This window comes from Onychomys torridus, chromosome 13 (genome assembly GCF_903995425.1).
Source record: "Onychomys torridus chromosome 13, mOncTor1.1, whole genome shotgun sequence".
Taxonomy (NCBI): Eukaryota; Metazoa; Chordata; class Mammalia; order Rodentia; family Cricetidae; genus Onychomys; species Onychomys torridus.
The window spans coordinates 63,759,357-63,786,793 of NC_050455.1; the positions used below are offsets into that span (position 1 = coordinate 63,759,357).

General features: G+C 51.4%; 1 protein-coding gene across 2 annotated transcripts; it reads left to right on the forward strand.

Moving 5' to 3' along the window:
* Positions 1-27,437, forward strand: Smad7 (SMAD family member 7). 2 transcript variants are annotated; one of them, XM_036205163.1, is made up of 5 exons: positions 490-532; positions 652-1,464; positions 2,765-2,818; positions 8,057-8,131; positions 26,628-27,437. In XM_036205163.1, exons 2-5 carry the CDS (start codon positions 840-842, stop codon positions 27,164-27,166), a joined length of 1,293 nt encoding a protein of 430 aa, XP_036061056.1. In that variant the 5' UTR covers positions 490-532; positions 652-839; the 3' UTR covers positions 27,167-27,437. The 2 variants fall into 2 exon arrangements, with proteins under 2 accessions (XP_036061055.1, XP_036061056.1); XM_036205162.1 differs by having other exon boundaries at positions 1-1,464; positions 8,060-8,131.

The window sequence follows — 27,437 nt, forward strand, 5'->3', positions numbered from 1 at the left end:
CCACCCCTCCAACATCTTGTTCTACTTTGTAAACATTTTCTCTTTTAAACCCAGGCTCCATCCGGTGGCCCCCAGACCTCCGAGGTGCGAGGAGGTGTTGTGTTTTTTCACTAGGGGCTTTGCGTATTTGGTTTTGGGCTTTTTTATTTTTTGAGAGACCCTACAGACGTCTCACGCGGGGTGAAGTCTACTCGGCCCCCTCCCTCTAGTCTTCGCGTGCACAGAATTCGAGGAGATCCGGTTACTAAGGATATAGAAGAAAAAAAATAAATCGTGTGCCTGCTTTTTTTTTTTTTTAATTGCCTGCTTCTCCCCACCCCCAAATTAAGTTGCTTAGCAAGGGGGAAAGAGGCTTTTTCCTCCCTTCAGTAGCTCAGCCTAACGCCTTTCGTTTTTTGCCCCCAAGGATCTTTCATGTAGGAAGCCGAGGCTGGCGAGCCCGACACTCGGGAGCCACTGTAGGGGGGCCTCTTTTGGGGAAGGCGTCCACCGGGGCAGTCTCGGCCGCCCCCAGGGAAGCGGCGGCCGCGTTCCTCCGGGGCGCGCCGGGGCCCGTGAGCCGCGCAGGGCGCGGGCCGCGCCGGGTGGGGCAGCCGAAGCGCAGGCCCCCGATCCCCGGCGGGCGCCCCTGGGCCCCCGCGCGCGCCCCGGCCTCCGGGAGACTGGCGCATGCCACGGAGCGCCCCTCGGGCCGCCGCCGCTCCTGCCCGGGCCCCTGCTGTTGCTGCTGTCGCCTGCGCCTGCTGCCCCAACTCGGCGCCCGACTTCTTCATGGTGTGCGGAGGTCATGTTCGCTCCTTAGCCGGCAAACGACTTTTCTCCTCGCCTCCTCGCCCCGCATGTTCAGGACCAAACGATCTACGCTCGTCCGGCGTCTCTGGAGGAGCCGTGCGCCCGGCGGCGAGGACGAGGAGGAGGGCGTGGGGGGTGGCGGCGGCGGAGGAGGAGGAGGAGGCGAACTGCGGGGAGAAGGGGCGACGGACGGCCGGGCTTATGGGGCTGGTGGCGGCGGCGCGGGCAGGGCTGGCTGCTGCCTGGGCAAGGCGGTCCGAGGTGCCAAAGGTCACCACCATCCCCATCCCCCAGCCTCGGGTGCAGGGGCGGCCGGGGGCGCCGAGGCGGATCTGAAGGCGCTCACGCACTCGGTGCTCAAGAAACTCAAGGAGCGGCAGTTGGAGCTGCTGCTCCAGGCCGTGGAGTCCCGCGGCGGTACGCGCACCGCATGCCTCCTGCTGCCCGGCCGCCTGGACTGCAGGCTGGGCCCGGGGGCGTCCGCCAGCGCGCAGCCCGCGCAGCCGCCCTCGACCTACTCGCTCCCCCTCCTGCTGTGCAAAGTGTTCAGGTGGCCGGATCTCAGGCATTCCTCGGAAGTCAAGAGGCTGTGTTGCTGTGAATCTTACGGGAAGATCAACCCTGAGCTTGTGTGCTGCAACCCCCATCACCTTAGTCGACTCTGCGAACTAGGTAAGGAGTTGTTCTGTGTCCACCTATCGTTCCCTTTGGCGCAGAAATGCTGGTAGAATGCTCGAGGGTGTGTGTGCATCCCCCCCCCCCCTTTCTGGAAGAGAGGAGGGAACTAAATTAGGGAAGGGACCAGGGGAAACTTGGACGTTCCTTGGGGTTCCCTTTCAATATTCTATCGTACTCCCCCTCCACTCTCCAGAGGAGGACTCATGGATACTGCTTATGCTTATGGTGAACATACCTGCTGCAGAAAATGAGACACTTATTTCCGGGTCAGCAAGGGACTACAGAGCGAAGTGGGGATCACGCTTCCCCCGCACCCGGAAAGGCGTTGAGGTGTGTGGCCGAGTTGGATTCGGTCCAAGCCCGCCAAAGAAGGCTGGGAGAAACTAGCTATAAAAGCTGGAAAGTCTCCTCTCCTTTAGTAAATAAGGACAGTCACGTGGGGCACAAGTGGCCCAGATACTGTCCTGGCCTCACAGCTTTGGAGTTTGGGGGCAGTGGTAGGATGGAGAGCGAACTGGGTATCCACTCTCAGCTGTGCCAGCTTCAGGGTGAGAAGAAACAAACAGCTTGGAGAAGTTGGGTGGCCTCTACTTTTACCTTTATTTCGCACCGAAAAGCATACAATTAGTGGTCCTTAGAACCCCAGCTCCCTGCGTCTGCCTCTTAGTTGCCCTGGGGCCTGGGCTTCATGGCTGGGACCCTGAGCAGGTTCCTACCCATATTTTCCTAGCTTTTCCATGCCTTCTGTTTTTTCCACATCTTTGTGCTCAGGGTAGAGGGGCGTACCCTGCTCTCCTCGAGTCTTACAAGTTCAGCAGCACACTTAGGGTGCTTTTTCTCGGGTGGGCTGGGTAGGATTCCCTAGTTGGGCGCGTGGGTGCCAACCTGAGCAGCGAGGGCGGAGGTGAAATGTGCTCGTACAGGCGGGGATGACTGGGGGAACGGGGTCTGTAGTCTAGGACGTGAAGCAGCCCCGGGCGCCCCCCACCCTGCGGACTATTCTGTGCGCGGCCCCGCTGGTGGAGCCCTGGCCCCGCCGGTGGTTTCCACCCCGGCCCGCCGAGCGCGGCGGCGGCCGCAGACGTGGAGGAGCAGAGCGCGGAGGCTGGCGCCAGGCGGTCTCTTTTGTTTATCTGACAGCTAAATATCAAGGCAATCACCGCCTCGCGGCCCTGCCTCCAACCCCCACAGCTAAGACAAACAGTTGGGCTAAAAGAATGCCTGAGTTATCGTAAGTTTCTATCTCTGTTTCTCATGGCTCAGCCTTTATATTCTCTTACTTTTTTAATTTCAGAGTCCCCCCCTCCTCCTTACTCCAGATACCCAATGGATTTTCTCAAACCAACTGGTGAGTAGATGATTTTCAAAGGTCTTTTCCTTTCTTAGAACCCTGGTTTTTGTGTCTAGGTTGGGGCTGGGGTGGCACTGGGCTTGCTCAAGGCAGTTAGTTTCCTCCATTGCAGGTTTGGTAGATTTTTCCTGTTGTGATTGCCCCCCCCCCCCAAAGATAGCTTCTTTTTTCCTAGATATGTTTCACATTTTGTCCCCCTTTTTTTTTTTAATGCATTTGAATTGTGTGACTTACGTTAGTTCAGCTTTAACACATGGAGGCTTTTAATCCACTGAATGTCTTGGGAGCCAAATAGGACAGGTCGATGGAAACATTCTGAAGCTTTGTAAGACTTACGGGTAGGTTAAGTGGATGAGGTTCAGAAGCTTCGGGTTTGTAGTACAGCGGGAAGTCTTCAAGAAGTGCAGCCAGCTTACAGGGGACGATCTCTCCCTGTTCAGTCCTCTGCAAGTCAAGTTTTCTCCTGGGGTTTTCTCAGAATTCTTGGTAGAGAGACCATGAAAGTTTTCTGCATAGCTCTGCCTGCCTGTTGCTTTGTCCCTGGATGGTGGTGGGGGGGGGAGAAGCCCATTTGAGACTGGCACCCCTCTTGTGGGTTGCCTGCATTCAGCTCCTGGCTGGCAGTACTAGGACCCATCCGTTTAGAACTGACAGTGCCAGGGGACAGGGTCAGCAAAACAGATTGGGGGTGACAGCAGGGACACGCCCCACTTCTTTCTGACAGTGGAAGCGATACAGAATCATTTGCTGAAAGTCTAGGTTTTAATGTTGATTTTTGTGCCTGTTATGTGGTGCTTACAAAAAATGCAACACTTGAGACATCTTGGCTTTGCCTAGGAAAGGGCTGGGCTCTATTTAGCTCTTGGAACCTTCTGCCTTCGTGAGCTTTTGCTGTTGTGCACCCCCCCACCCGCCCCCATTAAAAGTTTTGTGGGGACACTGTCATAAGTTAAATACTTAATGAATGTGTGAGTGAAGCCCCAGCTAGCCCTTCCTCTGCATACGCCACCAGTTCCTTCAAGTCGGGAAGGCGTTGCTGCTTGCCTGGTGCCTGTCTAATAGGTGGCCTGCAGAATATGTGATATTTTGCTTTCGATTTACAAAACACCAGATAAATGGTTATTAATGACAAGATAACTGGCTGTCTGTATTTGCAACAAACTTTAACTGTATTTGCAACAAACTTTAACTGGCGTTAGCAAACTCTTAATGGCTATGACTTGCTTGAGTTTGTGGCTTAAAGAATCAAGACTGTTCCAAGAGGTGACTTCTCCAGGGGTCCACCACAGTTCTCTCTCTCTCTCTCTCTCTCTCTCTCTTTTTTTTTTTTTTTGGTTTTACTTTGCCTCTGCATCTTTCAAAGGTGGGGAGTTAACCTCAGACAGAGAAGTCCCTGTGGCCCTAGGGGTGAGGACAGCTCTGGTAAATGATCCTCTGAAGTCCAGACTCCATGGGAAAGAAGGGCCATGTGCTCTTGGGTTTGCAGAAAAGATACTGGGTAAAATCTGCTTGCAAGATTTAAGCAGTCCTTCTGGCAGGCCAGGACCTCATTTTCGGGGAGTGGAGTGATGTATTTATTCATTAGCAAGTGTTGACATTAGGTAGCAAAATGTGTGTAAACAGAGAAGCCACAAAGACGGGAATGTGCCATTTCCAAGGAGGGGAGCAACCTTCCTCAAATCAGCCAATAGGAAGTGATTAACCTGCCAATCGGAAACCCAGCAGCTGGTTACTCACCCCAAATGCCTTACTTAAAACAAAACAAAATGGACCCAAACTCAGGCACCACTAAGTAAGAACATGGCGAAGGTAACCAGAAAAGCCCCTGGGAGAGGAGTGGTCGGAACAGCAGAGCAGGGGACTGGCTGAAAGGCACTCGTCTAGGGCAAGGTTTGCTGGTTATGGTGACCCAGGGGTGTTGAAGCAAGACCAGTTCAGGGGCCATTGCTGTCGGTCACATGTTTTTCTCCCCACCCAGTGTATGGGAAAGCGCTGGACCTGGGGATTCAGCTGTTCTTTCCCAGCCTGAGCTGGAAGAGTTTGGTATTGGGTTACATAGGTGAAACAGGAAATAGGGTTTTACAGTGGACAACTGTTACAATCTTAATGAGACAACCGAGGGAATCCTTTTTGGAGTCTCCTCCTTCAGGGAAAGCGATGAGGAGGGGCTGAGACCTGGTAGAGTTGAACCTTTTGGAGGTACTGGCAGGTTGGACTGGGGACTCTTATGATGGCTGCAGCCTCTAGAAGGGCCTAGACTAGACCTACACCTGGTTGGTTCTGTATGTACGTTCCCCAAACAGAGTTGTCTGCAGCAAGTTTGGGGCTTGCCTGGACCTTAGGACAAAGTGGCTGTGACTTGTGGCCTTTGGAAGGCATGAAGATACTCCCATTTTTTTCCCTATCCCACAAGGAAAAAGAATTTGCTGTTTGTTCTTAGATCTATCTCACTTTATAGAGTTGGGGTGCTTGAGGATGCCTCTTCCTGTGAGCACTGTATCTGCTGCTCTGAGGCTGGGGAATTGGCTGCTGGGATGGCCTCTTCATGGAACAGCCTTCAAAGCCTAGCTGAGCGGCTGACATCTTGGTCTGCGATCTGGCCCTTTTAATTTAGATCTCTTAGCTTGCTCTTTTTCCAAGTCTCGTTGAGACTAGGTTGTTCATGAGTTTGCTTATATCATTCATTCATTTATTTATGCTTACTGCTTCCATCATTCATTAATCAAAGTAGTCCTGGGAAACTCAGAAGAACTAAGTTGGAAAGAACCTTTAAAAAGGTTCCTCAGGTTCTTGGTTGCAGTTCTGTTAGAACTGCTGGGAGGAGGGGGGGGGGATCTGTGTCTCTCTTCCACAGAACCCAGGGCTTAATGAGGTGCTTGGTAATACGTAGTGGTAGAGAGCCAGAAGTGGCCCAGCTCTGCTGTCTGCCAGGCTGGGCTCTGGGGAGCAGGAGACCATGGAAGATGAGACTCTGACTTGAGAAATGTATCTTTGCAGTGTTTAGTGGGTGGATGCAGATCTGCTCCACTTGACCTTTGTAAGCTAGGGAATAGCTTGGAGCCAGGCTAGCCACCGCTGACTGGCTCAGCCAGGCCAACTCCAGGGAAGAGGTTTAGGATTTGGTAGCCTGCTTGGGAATGGAAGCCCTGGGATAAGAGCTGGACCTGGGTGCCTTAGCTCCCTGGGTGGCCCCTGGCCCAGTCAGTGGCACCTCAGTTTACCTGGGTGCCTATCGACTGTGTTCCTGTTTCACAGGGGTGGTAGGGAGGCCTAATTAATGTGTGTAAATCCCTCCTAAGATCAAAGGCGATGCAGAGGCCATAGCACATTTCATAAAAATCACTTGTGGTTGCATCTTGGAGCTGGCTCACCTTTGATGTGAGCCAAGTTGACACCCTGACTGAGGTCTCCAGGCCCGCCCTGAAGAGGCCAGGCTCTGCCTTTGAAATACACCTTGCCCCTGGCATTCATCCAGCCAGAGCTGGGGGAGTGGCCATAGGGTGTCTTCCATTTGGGAAGAGTGGAGGAGGGGGGATGAGGAGCCAAATCTCTAGAAAATGGTGGGGCAAGAACCATAGTTGAGAAAGTACAGGCTTGCCCCACATGACAAGGACTCCTTTTCTGGCTTCCCTCATTGTTTTCCATTTGATTAAGCGCATCCTGGAAAGTTGTGTATTCCTGGTGGGAATTATCCTCTACCCTGAAGAAATGAGGTTGTATACAGCCTTCTCTTTCCCCCTTGCCAACTACTCCTCCATGCTCCCTCCTGTTTAGAAGAGGTTTTTCTTTAATTTTTAAACGCATGCTGAGCAAGTTGGAAGGAAACCCAAGTGCCCCACCTCCCTTTCCTCCCCACTGGAGGGTTTAAACAGTTAATCTTGCAGCTTTGGGAAGAGGAGGCCTCAAAGGGTGGGGGGGATCCTCAGCAGAGACTTCTGGGGGGGACTGTGTGTTGGACAGGCTTAGTGTCACCTTCCCCTTTGTCAGGACCAGGAGGCACCCATTGTACCACTGAAGGGCTGTCTAGGCTATTTGCCTCTAGGCTTCTCTTGCTTTGAGTGACTGTGTACCAGTGTGGCCAAAGGGGCATCTGCTGATGCCTGGTAGCCTGGGGTGGGAAACTGGAGTCTGCACAAACCATTGGTGCTTGTGTTGCCCAGAGCCACACTTTCTGTGGTGGGAAGAACACGGATATTGGTAATGGTGCAGAAGAAAGTTCCAGGGGCCTGTGCATTTGCGTTCCTGGGGACTAACTAGTTGTGATTCGTGGGCACTATTTTCTGTTGTTGTAATTGCTGGGAGGGCGGTTGTAGTTGGTCTCTTTCTCAGCTGGAATTGTCATTACATTGAGGTCACTGTGCTGAGCACCTGGGGCTGCGGGCAGAGGCTGAGGAATACAGAATCTGTAGGTTAAGGTCTAGGAAAGACAATGGAAGGAAACAGTGCTAGAAAGATATTGTAGGAACTGAGGCAGGCAGCCTCGTAAGAATGGGGTGGTCTGAGCAGGTTTCCAGAGGTGGGTTTGGACCAGTCTGGAAGCAGGTAGAAAGAACATTGCCCCCCAGCTGAGTCCTTTCCTTGCTGAGAAGTCTGTCTTGAGCTGATGGGCTGTAGCCAGGTGAATCCATGATGGAACTGGTAGAAGTCAGTGAGACCCTCCTTGTCTATGGGAGTGGGAGGAAGGAGGCTTTGGGCCTGATGGGGAGAAAATTGGGTTGAGAAAGTACACTTCGAACCTTCCTTGACCTTGGGAATTACCTGATCTCAATGGGAGACTTGTAATAGAAGAGAAATTCCAGCCAGTCTGTGATTGAGCCTGACTTGACTAATGATTAACTGGCTGCCTGGAGCCCAGACGGGTGACAAGGTGCTGTGGTCTGTCTTAGGCTGGACCATGAAGCCGGGTAGACCATTAATAATCTGCAGCGTGCCTGTGAGTCAGCCCTTTGGAATGTGTGGCCGTTCTTTCATGCTCTTCAGTGTTTGTAAGAATGAACGGCGTTTTGTTTTTTTTAATTATTTATTTTTATGTGTATTGGTGTTTTGCCTGCACGTATGTCTGTGTGAGGGTGTCAGATCTTGGAGTTAACAGACGGTTGTGAGCTGCCGTGTGGGTGCTGGGAATTGAACCTTGATCCTCTGTAAGAGCAGTCAGTGCTCTTAACCACTGAGCCATTTCTGTAGCCCCTGACTCCGTTTTACTTACGTATTTACCTCTCTCTTCCACCTCTGCAGCAGCCTGTCCAGATGCTGTGCCTTCCTCCGTGGAAACCGGGGGAACGAATTATCTGGCCCCTGGGGGGCTTTCAGGTAAGACACTTTCTCCTTTCCTAGAAATTGCTGGAGGCTAAAGGAATGTAGGGGTGGCAGCGGGCTGGTCTGGAATTGATCTCATTGGCATATGCCTTAAACTAGACACATCCGGGTGACTGTAGTGGCCGCCAGCTTGTCATCCCATGGTCCTTTATGTGCCAGAACCTTGCCCTTCCCAGGAATGGGAAAATGAGTCAACTGGGAGCTGATTGTGTGTGAGACTTGGTGGTTATTTTTACATTTCTGAATTTTGTGTGTGTTCATTACTCACACGTGTTCAGAGGATGACCTATAGGAGTCGTTTCCTTCCACCCTGTGGGCTCCAGGGGCGGAAGGCAAGGTATCAGGTGCGAGGTGGTGGGCGCTTTCATCCTGCGAGCCATCTTGCCATTCCCTCATGGTTTTTAAGCAGCCCCTGACTTAAGTTTCTTCCCTTTGTTAACTTTGGCAAGATCTCCTGAGCTTTTAAGCCCTTACTTTGCTCTTGCATGCATGCCTTGAAGGAGACAGACCCACGTTTACGGGGCGCAGCCCAGGTGCAAGCTGGATTTCAGTGGACTGCTGGGTTCTGTTGCGGCAGGGCAGGGGCTTGTCGTAGACCATAGGTGTCCTCAGCTAGACAAGCGTTCTTCAGGGTTCATAGACCAAAGACCTGGAGAGATGGAGCTAGAGAGTCATAGGATTGGAGGAGGTGCAGTGGGGAGAGAGCTCTGTGAGTTACTGTCTCTGAGGACAAGAAGTACTCTGGAAGACAGCTCGCTCTTTTCTGTGGACCGTTTTTTCCTTCATTTCCCTTCCCCCTACCACGCCGTGTATTTTCTAAGAACTAGCTATAAAAGCAGGAGGGAAAGGGGGTGGGGGAAATTCCAGGACAGTTCTGGGCCATTGGTGGAGGTCTTGGTGTAGCATCTATCTCTTAGTGGTGGTTGTGGGACGGCTCCTCAGGACTGTTAAGAGGTGCCCCTGCGTGTGGTTGAGGTACAGTCCATTCTGGACCCACATCCCAGACTTCCCCCTCCAGGAATTGAGCCTGCTGGGAAATGGCTGTAGGGGGACCCTTGTTTGTTTTGATTTCAGAGCAGTGTGTACTCTGACTGTTATCTGAGACCGATGGTATTGTTTACTCAAAGCTTCTAATGAGAACTGAGCAGGAAAAGAAGGACCCCAGGGGGAGGAGGGAGGTGGGCCCCCAGTATGGCTTGGGAGGCCTCTCCATCTTCTGCTTGCGAAGGCTGAAGTGAGGTGAGAGAGTTCTCGAGAGAATGAAGGGCCAGGAGAGAATCTGAGCAAAATAATAGCACACTCGGGATGTTGTTGGCTCCTTTTATTTTTTTAAGTCCTGGGTGTGCAGGGAGGAGCCCTGGCTTCTCCAAACCACATGAAATAAGCAGGGGAAATGGTAGCTTTTGAAAGGGCCTTTTCGGAAGGCTTGTCTTATTGATAACATCTTGTCTGTCTCCTCTACTGGAGGAAATGACGACACCAGGCTGAGAACCACCAGCCTGAGAGTTGCTCACCCCACCTACCCTCACCTCCAGGAGCCAAACATTATGACCTGGTCAGTCGATCCTGCTTCCCCCAAGTTCAGCCAGTTCTAGAAAGAATCTGGGAAGCAATATTCTAGTGCGCCCCCCACCCACCCCCCCCATCCCCTCCGGACATTTCAGCCCCTTAGATGGATGAGACTCGCTAGGATGTAGTAGTCTGTCTCGCAAGGGATGGCATGGTGTAACAAAACTGCAGAAAAGAAAAAAGGAAGGAAAAAAAAAAAGTCCTCCACATGAAAGAGCATTTGTTTTGAATTTTAGCTCTTGGGTTTTCTAATTCCCAGGGCTTCGAAGTTGGAGCCCTTTCTTCTTTCTGTATGTAGTTGGAGCCATGTATTAATAATATGCTTGGGTGGAGGTTGTAGGATGAGCTTTTTGGGTTGATGCCAGTGGTTTGGGGGTATCTACAGGAAGAGGTGACGGGCACAGAGAGGAACTTCCTATATACTCTCTGTCCTGTGAATGTCCCTGAAAGGTGGATTCATGAGCCTACGTGGAGGGTTGTATACATTCTGGCAATCCAGGCCACCTCCTTTTAACAAAGGTGGTGCTGGGTGTGTGTGTGTGTAGGGGGCTAGATGTGTCTGCTTTGTGTAGATTGAGGTCTTAGGGGCAAGGGTGGTTGAATGAGGCCAGAGGAGATGGGAAGGGGGCTCCTGTAGTGGACGCCAGGATGAGGCCCAGCCAGAGCAGGATGGGCACCAGTCTAGGTGGGGGGTGGTGACACCCCCCTGAAATAACCTCTCGAGTCTCTTTCACAGGCCCTGTGTACTGCTTTCCTTCCTGTCCTGCCCTGGCTAAGAGCGGGCTTAATGAATGGGGCTCAGTTCAGGGTGGGAGGAAGGTCGCCAGTGTGAGCCAGGGCTTGATTCTCTTGGCAAGGGAAGAAGGGAAAGAGAAAACAGTCGAATGTGAAAATGTGGTGCCTTGGAGATGGGGGTGGGGCGTGCTCAAAGGCCTAGCCCCTCCTGAAATGCAGGGGTGACTCCAAGGCTGGCCGGCCCTTCCCTTTCCTGCACTCTTGCCGAGGAGGGCCAGCCAGAGGAAGGGGAGTGGGCGGGACGCGTCCTGGGAGTAGCACCCTGGCTTCAGGTTGGAATTCCAGTCTTGCAGTGTGGTTCTGGTGGGGGGAGGGCAGGAGATGACAGGCCGGGTCCTTGGGGACCTGCAGTGAAACACACACACACACACACACACACACACCACCCTTACAAGTTTCCTCAGTCTGGGAAACCGGGACATTTTTAGAAGGCAGTAATTTGGTTCCAGGAGATTGTACTTTCATTTCTGACAGCCGGCTTTCTGAGACAGATGGATTGCTCCGTGCAAGCTTGTGAGTGTGTGCACTCACGCACTGCAGACAGACAGACAGACAGACAGACAAGCTCCTGTGTTGACACTCGAGCAGAGGGATGCCATGCCAACAGGCAGGGGCTGAGAGAATCTGGGGCCCTGTTCTCATGAAGGGGCTCCTCCATGAAGTTGTGTACTTACTATGTGGGGACTGGTATGTGTAACGGTTCAGAACTGCAGTTTTGATGATAGCCTGGGTTTAGCCTGGTCTCTGGACACTGATGTCTTTTGGAAGGTATGCAAATCCAGGTCAGACCCTTGTTACTGCTGCTTTGATTTGTTTGAATGAGTCAAGGAGACCCACCTTGGCAAGAACTGACAGAGCTGGGAAACTTAGAGCTCAGTGGAGGAGACAGCAAGCATTTATATCTGGGCTTTCTACTGTATCTCGGAAGCACTGCTCTTGGCTTAGCGTCTGTGCAGCCTGTGTCTGGAGTTGGGTGGAGGGCTGCACATGGCCTGTGTGCAGTCTTAACTGGATTGATAGGAAGAAGAAGCAATATTTCATTTGTATTAGGTTACCCAGCTGCAGGCCCTTCCTTCAGAGATGTTCGTGTTCGGTGCTGGCTGGGCCTCTGGATCTCCCTCAGAGAGCAGTGTTGGAGGCCTGGAGTCTTGCTGCAGCTCCGTAAACTTGGAAAGAGGAATTCCCATGGACTGGGGTGGAGGTGGAGTTGAGGGCTTAGAGACTTGAAGCATGCAGGAGTCTTAGGGGAATTGAGGAAACTGCATAGACATCTTCTGTCTGTGCAGTCATGTTTATGTGGAGGGGTCAGGAGGCCTGGGGGTTATTAGTTCCTTTGCTTAAGGTCTTAGATAGCTTTTGGTTTCCAAATTTGGGGTGGAAGCATTTCAAGTCAGTACCAGATCAACTACAAGGGCAAGTCTGTTTCCTCTCTGATCTCTGCTGACATCTGTCTGCCTTAGTGTCTGAGGAAGACCTTCCGAAACACCTATATAATCTGAAAGGCTGTGCTTGCTCAGTCCATGGCCAACTTGGGCTCCAACCAAGCAGCTGAGGGAGGGTTGCTACATTCTGATCTAAGGAACAAGCTGAAAGTGAGCACGTTTTTTATCATCTGGCATGACATTGTGATACTGAACTAGGAGTCTTAGGCCTTAGCTAGGTGCTTGCTCCCAGTGTCTCTTCCTCGTGCCTAGTTTGGCTGTGGTTTCTAATACCCTTGGAGGTGACAATGGAGAACACGCTGGTGACCTCACTGCTGTCACAAGGATGGGCTTATGGGGAACCGGGCTAGCACAGTGACCAGCACTGACCACCTGTTTCCTCCAGGCCACTGTGGGAAATGACAGTCTGGAACTCCAAGAATACAAGTCTAGTCTCTTTAAACTAAGGCAGTCTGATGGCTCCAGGCTAGGGCGGCTCACCTGATGCACACCCACACCCTGGTGTAGGCCAGTCCTAGGCAGCATGGGGCTGTTGGCGGGCCTCTTCTGTAGGGCCTGAGGTCATGGGCCCCGCCCCTGGTGAACGACTCCCTGATAAACCTCTTTTGTCCTGGAAAGAATGAGGTAGTCAGGCAGGGGTTAAATGCAGGGTGACAGCATTTAAAAATCTCTGGGAGCAAATTTGGGCTGCTCTGCCGGCTAGACAAGATGGCCTGCGTCTGTATCCTGTCCCCAGGCAGAACCTAGTCAAGTCAGCAAGTGGGGGAAGGGCTCCGGAAGGCCGTGCCAGGGTGCTGGTTGCTTTGGCTGTGGTCCTTCAAACAGCCTCCCCTCATTCAGTCCCACTTGGGGTCTCTTCTCAGACAGCCTGCCTGCTGTAGACCGCTAGACTCTGAGGACTTGACGAGTCATAGATTCTTGAAAGGGTTTGGTTTCCTTTGCCTCTTTCCATATCAACCCCGTAATGTTTCTCTTTCTATGGTATACCATACGATAACGGTATTTTTCTCTTCTTTCTGTAAGTCCATAGAGCGGAGTGTCAATGAACCTCATGCACCGTAAGTGAGTGCTCCACCCTGAGCTATAACCCCAGCCTCTAGATTGGTCTTCACGGTCACTTCAGGGCAGGCTTTGCACTCTGAGCTGCACTCAAAGTGCACTTGGGAGGCAGAAGCAGTCAGGTCTCTGAGTCTGAGGCCAGCCTAGTCTACAATAGTCAATTCTAGTCCAGTCAGGGCTACATGGTGAGACCCTGTCTCAAAGAGAACAGAAAGAATTCTTTTAAAATCTTAGACAGCTAACATGACAAGATAGGATGTTGTTTTTATAATGTCAAAGCATCCTGCCTTACAAGCATGTATTACCTATTGTTCCTGGCAAAGATAAGTGGTTACTGAAGGCAGAGGCAGGCGAATCTCTAGGTTCAAGGCCAACCAGGGCTGCATAGTGAGTGTCTGAACCAAACCAAAACAAAAAAACAGCTCTCTCACATCATTGTTTTAGCCTGATGGTTTTTATTTCTGTTCATTATTTAAGTGAGTGTAAAACACTAGTTCCTGGCCTTGCATTTCTATTCCTTGAATTTGAACTTTGTCTTGGGAAATTTTTCCTTAGATTGATTGATTTGATTATGTGTATGAGTGTCTAGTCGGCATGTATGTCTGTGTACCACATGCATGCCTGATGTGGGAGAAGGTCAGAAGAGGACTTCAGGTTCCCTGGAACTGCAGTTACATATGATTGCAAGTTGCCTTGTGGTTGCTGGGAACTGAACCTAGGTCCTCTGCAACAGTGATCTTCAGTGCTGAGCCATCTCTCCAACCCCTTGAGGGTTTTTTTGTTTTGTTTTTTGCTTGATTGTAGAAACATTTGAGGAGAATGTTGATTACCCACATGTCTTCCTCCTATGTGTTGTTATGGTTGCAGAAGTGCCCCTTGGGACTGTGTTTCCTTTTGGGGTAGTGGTGTATAGTTCGTGTACCCCATGTCGCTGGTGCATTTCATACTTACGTTGATTTTAACAGTTTTCACAGATGTGGCCCCTGGTGACTTTTAAATGTATGTAAGCGTTGACTTATCTATGAAGAACAGTGGGCCGTAAGAAGAGGTTTCTCACAGGTCTGGATCCATTGATGGGTTGGTTATACTGGTTTCCATAGCACCCGGAGATCTCTGGATTATAGATTGGTGGCCCGGGACAGGCCTCTTAGAGGCTGCTGCTGGCAGTGAATGGACAGGTGCGTGCCAGTGTTGAGCATACGCTCTCTTTCTGGTTTTTTTGTTTGGTTGGTTTTTTGAGACAGGATTTCTCTGTAGTTTTGGTGCCTATCCTGGATCCTTGCTCGTTAGGCCAGGCTGGGCCTCGAACTCAGAGATCCGCCTGGCTCTGCCTTCTGAGTGCTGGGATTAAAGGCGTGTGCCACCGCCACCCGGCTTTGTTTCATTTTTTGAGACAGGATTTCTCTGAACTCACTTTAACCCAGGCTGGCCTTGAACTCAGAGATCCGCCTGCCTCTGCTTTCTGAGTGCTGGGACTAAAGGTGTGCACCACCACACCCTGCTCAGTATTAAGTTTTCTCAGTCTTCCCATTTCCATGCAAGTTGGAGAAACCTTAATAAAGTAGGAATTTTTTTTTTTTTTTTAAATGTGGAGCTTCGGATCAAACCCAGGGCCTTGTGCTTGCTAGGAGGCAAGCGCTCTACCACTGAGCTAAAATCCCCAACCCCAGGAAATTTCTTTTCCGTTGTTCCCCAAGCTGGCCTTTCTGTCTGGGTTAAGGGTAGGGGAAGTACACTTATTCCTACTTCTCCCCAGATGCCATGCCCTGGGGGCCTGTCCAGTGCAGTGACAGAGCCAGAGAGTGTACAGAGGCTAGCTTCCAAAGCCTAGTGACCTAGACCCTTGCAAGGCTGCTGGAGCCCATGGTCCATGCAACACCCCTCGCTGTGTTCCGGGACAGGCAGGTGCCCGTTTGTGGGAGCCTGAGAGAGGATACTGTAAGAGCAGCCACTGGGAGGTCACCAGTGGCCCTAGCATCTTTCTCGGTAAGGATTGAATGGCCCAGCATCTGGCTGTCTGCCTACTGTCACACGGAGGCTTCCTCTTCGGGCTATTTTCAGAGGGAAGATATTATTAACTGCTGAGGCAGAGTCCTCTCTTTAGTGGCTAACACACCAAGAAAGCTGCGTTCACTTGACCGCTTTCCCTCCTCCTACACCTTGGTAGGAGGAGGGTCTCATCTCCCCTGGCCCCTTCTGCTTCTCCCCACGAGGTCACCTTGGGGATCCCAGCCCTTGGCCCAGGTCCTGGAGGAAGCTGCCACCATAGAACTAATGCCTGCCCACCCCTAAAGGTGCAGGAAAACAACACTATTTGTGTGCCACAATGGAGACAGATTGGAGTACAAGCTGGGCACCGGGCAGGGGAGGAGGGTGGCTTTTGATGGAGTATGGGACAGTCATTTAAAACAGCCAAAACTTTCACCTTGTCAGCTAACAGGAAATATCGGGACAAGACAGGAAATTGCATCATATCTCTCTCTCTCTCTCTCTCTCTCTCTCTCTCTCTCTCTCTCTCTCTCTCTAGAAGAACTCCAGAAAAAAAAAAGTTCATGAAAAGTAGTGTCGCTGAGGAAACGGGCTGGCACTGCCCCCTCCTTTTTTTTTTTTTTTTTTTTTTTTTGCCCCCTTCTTCCCTTCTAGTCCCAGGAGAACTTTTAGACCATTTTCTTTAAGAAAGAGGCTGTTTGAGGACTTTATGTTATTTTTATTATTTAAAAAAAATATTTCACCAGAAGGGTCACCTTCAGTTGAAATGGTAACTGCAGCCTTCTTTCCTGGTTTTCTGAGGAATCTTTACATGACTTTCTCAGTTTCCTTCCCCAAATGGCGAGGCCAAGCAGCTCTTGGCTGGGAACTAATTTTGGTTTGGCTTTGGCATCCTGAGCACTGAGCTCCACCCAGTGTCATTAGCTCAGTTTTAACTTGCAAAATTTTTTTTTTTTTTTTTTTTTTTTTTTTTTTTTTTTTTTTTTTGTAGTAAGGGTAGGTAGGAATTGACTCCAGTCCATACATAGCCTTTTCGAACCACAGTTGTCTTTTTGGAGAGGAATCTGGCATGGGGCAGTTTGCACCTCAGTTTGCCCTTCTCACTGTCCCCGAGGATAGGATCGGCCTTTCCCAGTCCCCAGTCCCCGGGTACAGCTATATAAGTAGGTCACGTGGCTGTCAGTGCATCAGGAAGCCTCCCCCTCAAAGGAAGGTAGACCAGATACAGCATCCACGTATTCATCCCTGGGGGTCTGAGTCCTCTCTTTGATGCCCTTGCTCTGATGGTTGGGATCTGAGACAGCGCTGCCCAGAGAGGGAGAGATGAAGCCCAGAGAGAAAGACTGTGTGTGTGGCTGGCTGCTCTTCACTCCCTCTCACCCCCACCCTCCCAGCTTTTTTCCTTAGCGTGCTTTGTTTTGTTTTCATAACACAACAAGAGCCCTGGGGTGTGTAAAAGCATTGTTGAACACTTGCTGAGGGTAACTTGTCCAAACAGAGCAGGACGCCAAAGCAGAATGCTGTGGGCAGGTGGTGTACCCGCAGAGGTTGCCTGCCCGGCGCCTACCTTGGAAACACCTCTCAGCCTGTGCCGCCACTGCCTGGGCATCCGTTCAGCCCAGAGCAGGGGAGTCTCTTCCTACTACCTGCACAGAGTCCAAGACAAGCCATGGCCCTTCTGGCTGGCCCTGGGAAGGCACGGTGTCCTTACCTAGTCCCTTAGTCCCGCTGATGCGGTTCTCTCCCAGGTGTGAAGCTGAGTGGGCCAGCTGTTTTGGAAGAAGCTGATGTATGGATTTATTCATTTATCGGCTATTTCTTGAGAAGTTAGCATGGACCAGCTCCTACGCAGTGTGGAGGATCAGGGTCTGGACTCTCCAAAGATGGAAGGAAATGAGATAAAAAGTCTCCCAGAAGGCAGGGGCAGCTTCTTATATAGTCTGCCTGCCCAGCAGAGGTGCTGGGATGGCTGGTTCTCTGGGAGCCTTGCAGAGGTAAGGCTTTTCAGTCATTAGCCCTGCCGCTGCTTCTGTGGAACTGAACCACAACAAAGTTTGCAGATAACTAGAGGTCTCCCTCAAGGCGGCCTGGTTTCACAGCCCTTACTGCTTGCTGCCTGATAATAGTAGTGATTAAAAGCGTGGTGCTAACTCATCCTGCAGACCCCTGCTAGTATTCCGGGGCCACAGGCTGCTAGAAATGACCAGGGAGCTGGGTTCTTTCTTAGTGAGACCACTGGGGTGGGTGGTGTGCTTGGCATTAGACAGCATCCAGGATTTTGACAGCTAGAGGAGAGGTGGGATATTTCTGGAACCCCGAAATTACTTGTGAGGCCTAACCCTTTGTGAGTGAGGCCATGATTGACCTCGGGTTGCTTGCACATAGTAATCTGTGAATGCATTTACCAAGGTGTTTCATTTCTATGCCCGTCTTGCCCTGGGGGTTCCCTGGGGACCACCTGAGGCTTCCCTGAGCTCTGAGGACCCACTAATTGAATGATCTTAGTTGCTTCTCTGGTGTCTTGGTCCCCGTCCTCCCCCTCCCCGTGGGGTTGGGGGGAGGGCTGTTGGGAGAGCTTGTTTGCCTTGGAGCTGGAGTCGAAGCTGAAAGGGAAGGACTGGTCCCAACTCCAGTTTCACCTTGTGGGGCTGGGAGCTTGTGTCCCTTAGGCAGAAGACACACAGGTAACCAGGCCTGTGACTGCCGATGGTTGCTCTTCTTTTCCTTTATTTCTCTGTAGTCTTTGTGCTTTTAAATCTGGGACCTTTGCTCAACAGACACAAATGAATACAGAACCAAGATCATGATAGTCTGTGGCAGATTTGCCCTGTCTGCATTTTGCGGTGCTGGGGGGGTGGAGGGGGGTGTTTGATCATTGCCCTTAGCCCCTAGGAAAAGTGAGGGCCATCTGAGCTGTGCTGTGGGGTGTGGGGATTCTTGTCAGCCCCATGGCAGGCTGCCTGTTAGACAGCGCTGGCCCTTCCCTCATTAATCAGTAACCAAGAGGGAAAAGAAAAAGTTGTCCTTGCTCTGGGTGTGCCTACTACTTTAAAGATGGGCCCCATCTCTAGTTCTGGGGGGCATTTCCTGAAAGAGTCAGAAGTCCCATGATTGTCCCCTCCCTTCCCCATACGTTTGCTGTTCCAGGAGGAGGCTATTTTCTGCAGGACTCAAGAGACTGTGGCCTGAGGGTGGGGGAGCATGGCCCCTCAGTGTTGTGTTGTGGACCTCTGTTTTCTCATTTGCAAAATAAGGGGGATAGGCTTGGCCACCGAATCCCACTCTCTTGGATTTGAGGTTTGGGGGACCCAATGTCTAGGGAGTCACCAGCCCCTATTCTAAAATAAGATTGTGATTCCTTATGCATCTTGGTTTGCAGGCTCTTCTAAATAAAAAAAGAGGACCCTCAGCCCAGAAAAAAAGTGCATACACCCACACTGACATTTGCATACATTTTAGGGGATCAGGCTCATGGTGATACATAGATAGATGCATTGGAGAGTGGGGATTTCCTCCCCTTCCTGTGCCAGGGATCAAACCTTGGGTCCTTAGCACAAAGCAAGTACTCCACCAGTGAGCTGCATGCCCTTTCTTTCTGTGGTAAAATATACTTCGCAAAATTACCAGATCGCCTACTTTTGAGTGTCTATTCCACACAGAGAAAGCAGCTTGCGGGGAGGGCAGGGCACTGCAGATGTGCTAGCCAGATTGGAACCCCCATCATGTGAGGCCAGAAAATACTCAGAAGGGCAGCCACGCGTGGTGGACTCAGGCCTTGTGGCAGGCAGCACTCTTTCCTGGAAGAGAACAGCAAACACAAGAGGAACCTTCCATTCCCTTGGCCTCCCGCACTGGAGGGCAGGCAGGGGGGCTTGGGTTTAGGAGGCCGTGGGTGCTTTGGGGGTGAAAGGGCTGGGATGGCTGAGCAGTGAGTGTGTCCTAGCTGGGGAGATTAGATTACAGAAGCAGACAGAAGTAATGATTAACTTTTCCAGTCTGCGCACTGTCTCCGGGCTGTCTTTCTGGTTTTCTCCTGTAAGTACAGTGTAGGCCTGGCCTGGCCGGCTCCCTTCCTGGGTTGTAAAGAAGAGGAATGAGGTTGGGGGTGGGGAACAGGAGGGAGCTTGCTGGAGAGGGAGGCCTTTCCATCAGATCCTGCGCTGGAATTTATTGGCTGGAATGCCGTAAATATTCAAAATGCCTGCCCATGCAGCAGTTTTCATAATTGTTAGGGAACAAGGAGAGAGCCTGGGGAGGAGAGGGATGAAAAGGACGCTTGTTCGTCTTTTTCTTGTCATCTGAAGGCTTTCGTACCCTCTAGAAAAACCTGAGTGGGGAATTGGCAGAGTTGGGATTGGTAGTGGACAACTCGTGGGGACTGGGCTCAGTGTGGCCTTGGGCTTTTTAAAAGTGAGGTCTAGGGCAAAAGCAGGCAAGATGGTTTTGTGTTCTGTGTGTTTGAGAATGTTTGCCCTTTTGGAAGACTGATTTCAGTGGATCCATTTCTATTAGAAACAAGATTGTAAAAGTTAGCATACAAAGTAATGAGTTTCATTGTGGCATTTTTGTACCTGTATGTGTCACACTATAAAACAGGATTCTTTTTATTGGACTTCCAGCAGGCAGCTAACATACTTACTAGAATGAGGAGTCCAAGAAGCAAGGAGAACTCTTGCTCACAGCGTTTGCTGCCAGATCCTTGGGTGTACATTGTCAGCATCCAGTGGTGGCTCTGCAGTTAAGAACCCAGATCTGGAATTTAGGGGTTCTCCAGCCTGGCATGTGGGTGGTTGAGGAGCAGGATTTGACAGGAGTGTCCTTCTTGGACATTCAAGTGGACTTTGTCACAGGATTGCCTCACTTCTGTTTTGTGGGGGCCGACCAGGTCCACATCAAGAGATAGTACTGTGCAGACCTGGGGGCCCCAGATGCTCAAAGACAAACACCCACTCTCAGGAGATGATTCTGGGGGTCATGGTAGGAACTTGGTCATACATCGTGGAGGGGGAGGGGAGAGCCCCGTAGGCAAACTCAGAGGTAATTAGGCTGGATGTACACTCCACAGCAGCCAGAGAGGCCATTTACTGTAAATATTATGAATGGAGTTGGCTGGGTTGGGAGTCCCCACCCTTCCTCTGAGCCTCGGAGCTGGGCAGAGCCGGTCTCCTCAGACAAGCAGCCCCAGCAGCCGGGTACATGTTATAATTTGCATGGCTGAACACAGGGCCACAGGAAGCCGCGTCAGCCCAACTGGCGAGACAGACAGGATCTCTTGAATCGTGTGGCTTCCCTCCTCTGCCCTGTGATACCCTTCAGTTTCATTCTCTGATGGCTAAATAGTGCTCTGAGGAGGACCCTCTGGCTAGGGGCTTCAGGCATGGACAACTGGGGCTTTGGGTGAGACCAGTGTGGGGAGCATGGTAGCACATCTCAGAACTGGTAATCATTATGCGCCATGATTTGTTGCTTGTCAGGACCACATGACTAGTCACCCTTTTAGATCAGCAGGCTGTCTGGAAGCTGGGTAGTTTGCAGGAGAGAGGTAGGAGAGGAGCTTCGGGCACTCCAAGCCAGGGTAGACACTGGAAATAGCCTAGTACTGAGAGACCTTTTCTTGGGGACTCAGCTTTTTCTAAAGATGATGAGGGACAAGATAAAGAACTTGTTTGGAATTAAAGAAACAAGAACCAAGGTTTAGAGTTGGAAATGGCTTCTTTTTTTGGGGGGGGGGACCCACTTTTTTTCTCTTTAGGCTGTTTGTTTTTTACAAATGAAATGTAAAACTGTGCCCTCTGCTTTTAAGAGATTTTCTTACTTTCTAGAAGGTAGTGATGGTAAATGGAACTAGGCTTGGAGACTACTGATGATAGGTCAGGCCACATTTGTACACCACAAGGTCAGCCAGAAACCAGTGGGGCCAGAATGAGTCTAGGGGCCCGTTTTGCCCAAACTGCCTTCATAGAATTTATAGACAGGTCAAACTGGTTAACTAACTCCCAGGAGAGCAAGCCACTTTTGCTGGTAAGGAAACTATGCACTGCCCTCTTCTTGTCTTAGGGGAACCGGACCCTTACTCAACTTTCCCCTAGAGCATTTGGAGAGGACATTTGGGAACTAAGGATTTAGTGGCCTGAGTAGCTGCCTGCCTATAGCTCACCTTTTGCTGCTGCTTTGGATTTTTCAGACGGGTTTCTCTGTGTAGCCCTGGCTGTCCTGTAGAGCAGGCTGACCTGTGTAGACCAGGCTAGATTCAAAGTCACAGAGATCCGCCTGCCTCTGCCTTCCGAGTGCTGGGATTAATGGCGTATGACGCCACTACAGGCCCGCCTCCTCTAATAAGACTTGAGACTATTCGGTGTAGCATGCCACGTGATAGGCTACCCACCATTCCTTTGTATCAGGTTGTCATAATATCTCTTAGGCTGGCACAGGGAGATCCCTTCTTAGGATCAGTTTGGAAGTATCCCACTAGAGTTGGAATGTGCCATGCAAGGGTGGGTGCTGAGGAAGTCTCTTTTAGGGATTCAGCTGATTGGACCCAGGGATCTGATCGGCCACCCTGGCCTTGGAGGAGATTCCGTAACTACCTTGGACCACTCCTTCCCGTCCAGCATCCATCAGTGAGATGTTGCAGAGCTTAGTGGTGGTGGTGGTGGTGGGGTGGAATCCAACCAATCCAAGTCTGGGTGTGATCTCTGCCACTCAGACTTCACTCTGATCCCCTTAGTGAAGGGTGGGGCTTGGGACTTGAGTCTCAGGGCCCTCAGCGGTGGAGAATCAACCGAAAGCATTTCAGCTTTCATAGGTAAGTTGCTCCAAAGTCCAGAGCTGCCTCCAGGACCTTCTGAAAGTCAGGGTTGTATTTCTACTCAGGGTCTCACTTAGCTTGCAGGCATCTCACTTAGCTTGCAGGCATGGCAGCTGTGGCGTTTGATCCTTTGCCTCCTGGGAAGGAGGCAGAGCATCTTTGTTGTAATGGTGCAGGATGAGCCTCGATTGGGTGTTGGACCCCTCTTTTGTTTATGGTTGGTCCCTGGAATGGTGCCAGTGAACTCAGAATGGCCAGCTTTTTAATGGGGAGGAGCAGGGCAATGGTGTGGCGTCAAAGAGACGTAGAACTGCTAAAGGTGTTTGGGTCCCTGGGAGGGATGACTCTTGACCTGTAGCTGGTAGGGCGTGGTAGTCAGTGTTTGTGTTCCAGGTTGCTGGGGTGAGCCTTTGTGTCTACTTGTCTGCCCTTTGTTTGCCCCTGACCTGCATGGAAAGGCCTTTGGGAGTAATGTTGCTCCTTAGGTACCCTTCCTGTTTGGATTGACTGAGCAGGAGGCGCTCACAGGCCATCATGCCTTTGGGTTTTGGCAGAGAAATACCACTTTATAATCCAAGTGCCTCACAGAGGTGAGAGTGGGTGAGACGACCCCCCCCCCCCTGCCGTCTATAACTCCAGCCACCCATGTATTGGCAGTTGGGCACAATTAACCTTATAACTGCCAGTTCCTGTGGCCCTGTCCATTCTGATTTTATTCTTCAAGCTGGTTTCTGTCACCACAGAAGGTCCAAATTCCAGGGCTGCTCTCTCCATCAGTACCTCTTCTGTGTGTGGACACCATTGTCATAGATAGGTCTGTGATAGGAGAATCCGGCTGATGTTTCTAGATGACCCCTGTAGTCTCAGTGAGCTGGAGACCCCAAACTTGACCTTTCTGTCCTTGTGTTCTTCCTCATCTCGCCTCACACCTTCAAGTTTTATTTATTCACTTGCCATATTTATTTATTGTGGGGAGCACAGATTTGCTGTTGGACTTGTGGAAGTCAGGGGACAATTGGTTCTCCCTGCCGCCACTTGGGTTTCAGGGAACAAAGCTGCTTGTCAGGCTTGGTTGCCGGCGCCTTTACCATCTGACAGCCCTGTATATATTGTTTTGGTTTTTCAAGACGCTTTTAAAAACCTTGTAGCCTTGGCTGTCCCAGACCTCTCTCTTGTAGACCAGGCTGGCCTTGAACTCACAGAGGTCCCCTACCTCTGCCTCCCAAATGTTGGGATTAAAGGCATCTACCACCAATGCCTGGCCCAGCCCTAAACATTTTTAAATGATGAGATTTCTTCTGTGCCTAACTTGTCGCCCTGAGGTCTGGTCACTCTGTGCCATTGAGACCCAAAGTATGAGAGTCATTCATGAGTCTCTGGTCTGCAAGTGTTTGCCTGGGTGTTCATTGGTGACCAGGGGTGGTAGCTGTCCTTGCTCAGTGAGTGGTCTTCCATGGCAGACACTGCAACCCCCCCCCCAGTCTCTGCTCCCCTTAAATGGAGGATTTTATGCATTAAGGAAAATGTGGAAGGGGTGGGGCAAACACCTTAATGGAATTTTAGGCAGATTCAGCATTTTTCTGGTATTGCTCCAAAAATTCCCTCAGCGGTAATAAAATATTGTGAGCAGGCATCTGATTAGTGAGCTTTTTACAATGTAGCTTTTCTTTTGGATGCTTTAAAATGAATATGCGCAGTTTCAAAACAAGCCCCAGTACAGTCTTCTGGGGAGGAAAAGTTGAAAACACCGGAAAGGTTATAAAGCTGGGAGAAATTGACGAGTGTGAATGGGTTCGTGTCGGGAATATGAGCACTGAGGCCACAGCCGGGTTTCCTGTCCTCCCCCGCTCCTTGGGGTGACCCAGACTTGAAGGCCATGTCCATGTGTCCTGGGAAACTCTAGGAGAAAAATACCTACCCTAACTTGTCAGGGGACCTGTTGTGGGCTGTGGGCCCAATTCAGGTAGTCGATCCTAAGAAAATGATGTTGGTCGATTTCTCCTAAGTGAGCCTGCCCAGCCAGTATTGGGGCCAAGGTGGACATCTGGGAACCACCATTGTATGGTGCCGCACTAGGCTCTCAGAAGGCATGGCCTCAGCATTGGGATGTGTGCTGAGGGTTTGCCCGAGTGTGCTCAGAACAGTCTGGGGCAGGAGGAGCAGGGGGAGGTGTAGAGCTGCCCTGTGTGGGGCTGGAGACTGGGAGGAGCAAGTAGGGGTCTCCCTGTGGTGCGTTGAGGGGAGACCCACACTGCCATTTATCTGGGCCCGGCCATTAACCTCCACAGAAAAGGGCTTTTTCCTGGGGAATGTCTGGCAGCAAATTGCTGGGTAGACTGGTTGTGCAGATGAAAAAAACAACAAAAAACCCAGGCATGCTTCCCCTCCTCGCTGCCTCTCCCCCACAGGCCTCAGCCTCTCCCAGTTCGCTCTGCCCTGGAGGCTTGCCTGGCAGACAGGACCCCCACCCCTTGCTGAGGAGAGGCCTGCAGGCCTGGCACAGGGAGCAACTTGATCCCAGGCTCCTCCTCCTCCTCCTCCCTTTCCCTTCATTCATTCCCTTCCCCCTACAGCCTCGCTGTCTGGTGCCAGGTTTCAGTGAGGCTGGGCTGCATGAAACAAAGCCCCGAGAGGCCCCTCTGAGAGTCTCCCCAACTTCTTCCCCTCTTTTTAGCCACTCCCCGAGTTTCCCGGTCCCTGGCCAGGTTTCTTGTCCCAAGTTGGGAGACTTTGGGAGCACTCTTGTGGCCAGAAGTGTCTTACCTCATTGGTCGTTAGGGGTCGTTGGTGTGGCCAGCTCCCGCTGTAAGAAAGTTCGAAGATTGCCAACGCTCACGAGTTTATTAGCAGTTGATGGATACTCTGCAGAAACAAGTTAATGCCCGATGAGTCACCTTTCTGCAGAGAGCCATTGTCCCTCTTGCTTTTCATGTTTCTAGTGTGTGTGCAGGCACAGACACCCCATCACAGACACACACTCAGACACACAGGCAGTTTTTGTGTACTTGGTGGTGGTGGTGGGGGGGTTTGCTCCATGACAGTGGGGGCAGGGCACCGGGTAGGTTTGCGGTGTTGATTTGTAGTGTGTGTGTGTGGGGGGAATCCACTGCTCCTCTCTGTCTTGGCATCTCCTTTGTGTGTTAACTGGGCATGGATTGGGGGAAGGCCAGTGCGGGCGGGGTGTGTGTGTGTGTGTGTGTGTGTGTGTGTGTGTGTGTAGTAGTAGTAGGGGACAGCCGCTCAAGATTTGTGTGTATGTGGCTACCTTGTGGGTTTCAATCTGTACAGATGTACAGACTCACTCATGGGATGTCCCATCCAAAACTGACGGCTGCTTTAAAAAAAAAAAAAAAAAAAGGGCAACAGAACTGACTGGATCCCAGGTCCTAACATGCCTCTAAAAGTTGGAATGGATTGATGTACCAAGCCGCCCTGGGTTACCAACAAGGCTTCTTGGTCCTGCCCCTGCCTGGGGACAGCCCTCGTCACTTTGAGCCCTGAAACAAAGGCCTCAGAGGACACACAGCTCCCATCTTCGGGGCCCACCGAACCTACCCAAGTGGTAGAGGGGCAGGAGGCTTCCAGGGCAGCCTTGGTGTTCCCACCCCCGCGCCTTCCCCTCTTGCCTTTCCCCATTTCTGTTAACAAATACAAAGACTTCCGGTCTCCACCCTGCCGCCACAAACCACAGCGTTCCTGCAGCCTGGCCTGGCAGGGCTGGGGAGATTTATAGTTCTCAGTCTGAGGCCTGTTCTCTTGGCCAGAGTTAAGGGAGGTAGTAGAATGTCAGTGCAGGGGGGGGGGGGAGGGACATTCCTCCACATACCCCCCTCCCCCTTAAAGTTTTCAGAACAAATTGTTTAGGAAGAGCACCTCACCAGCTTCACCCCAGGCTTCCAGGCTGTTGTGGCCTGTGCCGGAGAGGACTTGCAAGTCGGGGGGGGGGGGGCGTGGAATACCATAAGGGGCAGTGTGGGCCACGCAGGGTCAAACTGGATTGGGGAGGCACCTCCGGGGAAGGCGGACTGGCTGAGAAAGGGTTACCTCAAGGATGGTCACGTTTATTTCAGACACGGCATCTTCTGTCTGGGCCTGGCCGTGGTTTAAGGCCGATGTCCACTTGCATGTTGTACTTTGGCATTTGAACTTGAGCTATAACTCTGCTGGCACACACAGAGTTGGTTTCTGTCACGGAGATGGCTTTTTTGTTTTAAAACCCTGGAACCACCGCATCTTTATTTTTGCCAGCTGACTCCCCCTTACAAACAAGGCACTGATGAAAGGACTGGGTGACTAGCTAGTACCAGCTAGCTGCAGAGGGTGCAGGACACCGGGGGTAGGGGTGGGGGGGGGGGTGGGGGAGCACACTAGAGAGGCTGTCACTCAAGGTTCCATCCATGGGAAGCAGCTGTAACTCTAGGCTATTTCTGAGGCCTTTTTTTCCAGCCCAACACAGCAAAACCAAGTTATCAAGGGTCTCAGCGGCTGGATAAGTGGGCACAGGTGTGGATGCTGTGGATTCCTGATTGGATGGAAGGAGGTTGAGAACAACAAACACCCCCACCCACCCCTCCCCCACCCACCCACCCACCCACCCCACCCCATCCCCGTGCTTAAAGGTAGATTAAGGTGTCTCGTCGCCATTAGCATGGTAGACCCTGCGTTTGAATCCAGGCCTACCCTCACTCCCGCTTTTTGTTTTGTACTGGTTATGGGGACTCAAGAGCATGTGTACAAATGTGTGTATGTATGTGTTTTGATTTTAGGAGGGGAAAGAACCTGGGTCTCCACCACTCGCCAACTTATGTCTGCCATTTTGTTTTTGTAGATTCCCAACTTCTTCTGGAACCTGGGGATCGGTCACACTGGTGCGTGGTGGCATACTGGGAGGAGAAGACTCGAGTCGGGAGGCTCTACTGTGTCCAAGAGCCCTCCCTGGATATCTTCTATGATCTACCTCAGGGGAATGGCTTTTGCCTCGGACAGCTCAATTCGGACAACAAGAGTCAGCTGGTACAGAAAGTGCGGAGCAAGATCGGCTGTGGGATCCAGCTGACGCGGGAAGTGGATGGCGTGTGGGTGTACAACCGCAGCAGTTACCCCATCTTCATCAAGTCCGCCACACTGGACAACCCGGACTCCAGGACGCTGTTGGTGCACAAAGTGTTCCCTGGTTTCTCCATCAAGGCTTTCGACTACGAGAAGGCTTACAGCCTGCAGCGGCCCAACGACCATGAGTTCATGCAGCAGCCGTGGACGGGCTTCACCGTGCAGATCAGCTTCGTGAAGGGCTGGGGCCAGTGCTACACCCGCCAGTTCATCAGCAGCTGCCCGTGCTGGCTGGAGGTCATCTTCAACAGCCGGTAGTCGTGGGGAGAAGAGGACAGGACAGAGCGTGAGCCGAGCAGGCCACCGTTCAAACTACTTGCTGCTAACCTTTCCCTTCCGAGTGCTTGCTTTTCACGCAAACTCTTTGGTCGGTTTTGTTACCATTGTTGATTGTTTTGTGTTGGGTTTTTTTTCCCCCTTTCTCGTTCTTATGTGTGTTTTGTTTGTCTTGTTCTTGGAGAAATAGCTTATGATGAATTCTTGTTCGTTTTGTTTTTTTGGGTTGTTTTTGTTTGTTTTTTTTTTTTGA

Bases quoted from the DNA above. Each gene is read 5' to 3' on its own strand.
- Smad7 (XM_036205163.1), top strand. From the start codon at position 840: ATGTTCAGGACCAAACGATCTACGCTCGTCCGGCGTCTCTGGAGGAGC. The intron at 1,465-2,764 runs GTAAGGAGTTGT...TTTTAATTTCAG, and splicing joins TAGTCGACTCTGCGAACTAG to AGTCCCCCCCTCCTCCTTAC. The intron at 2,819-8,056 runs GTGAGTAGATGA...CCACCTCTGCAG, and splicing joins GGATTTTCTCAAACCAACTG to CAGCCTGTCCAGATGCTGTG.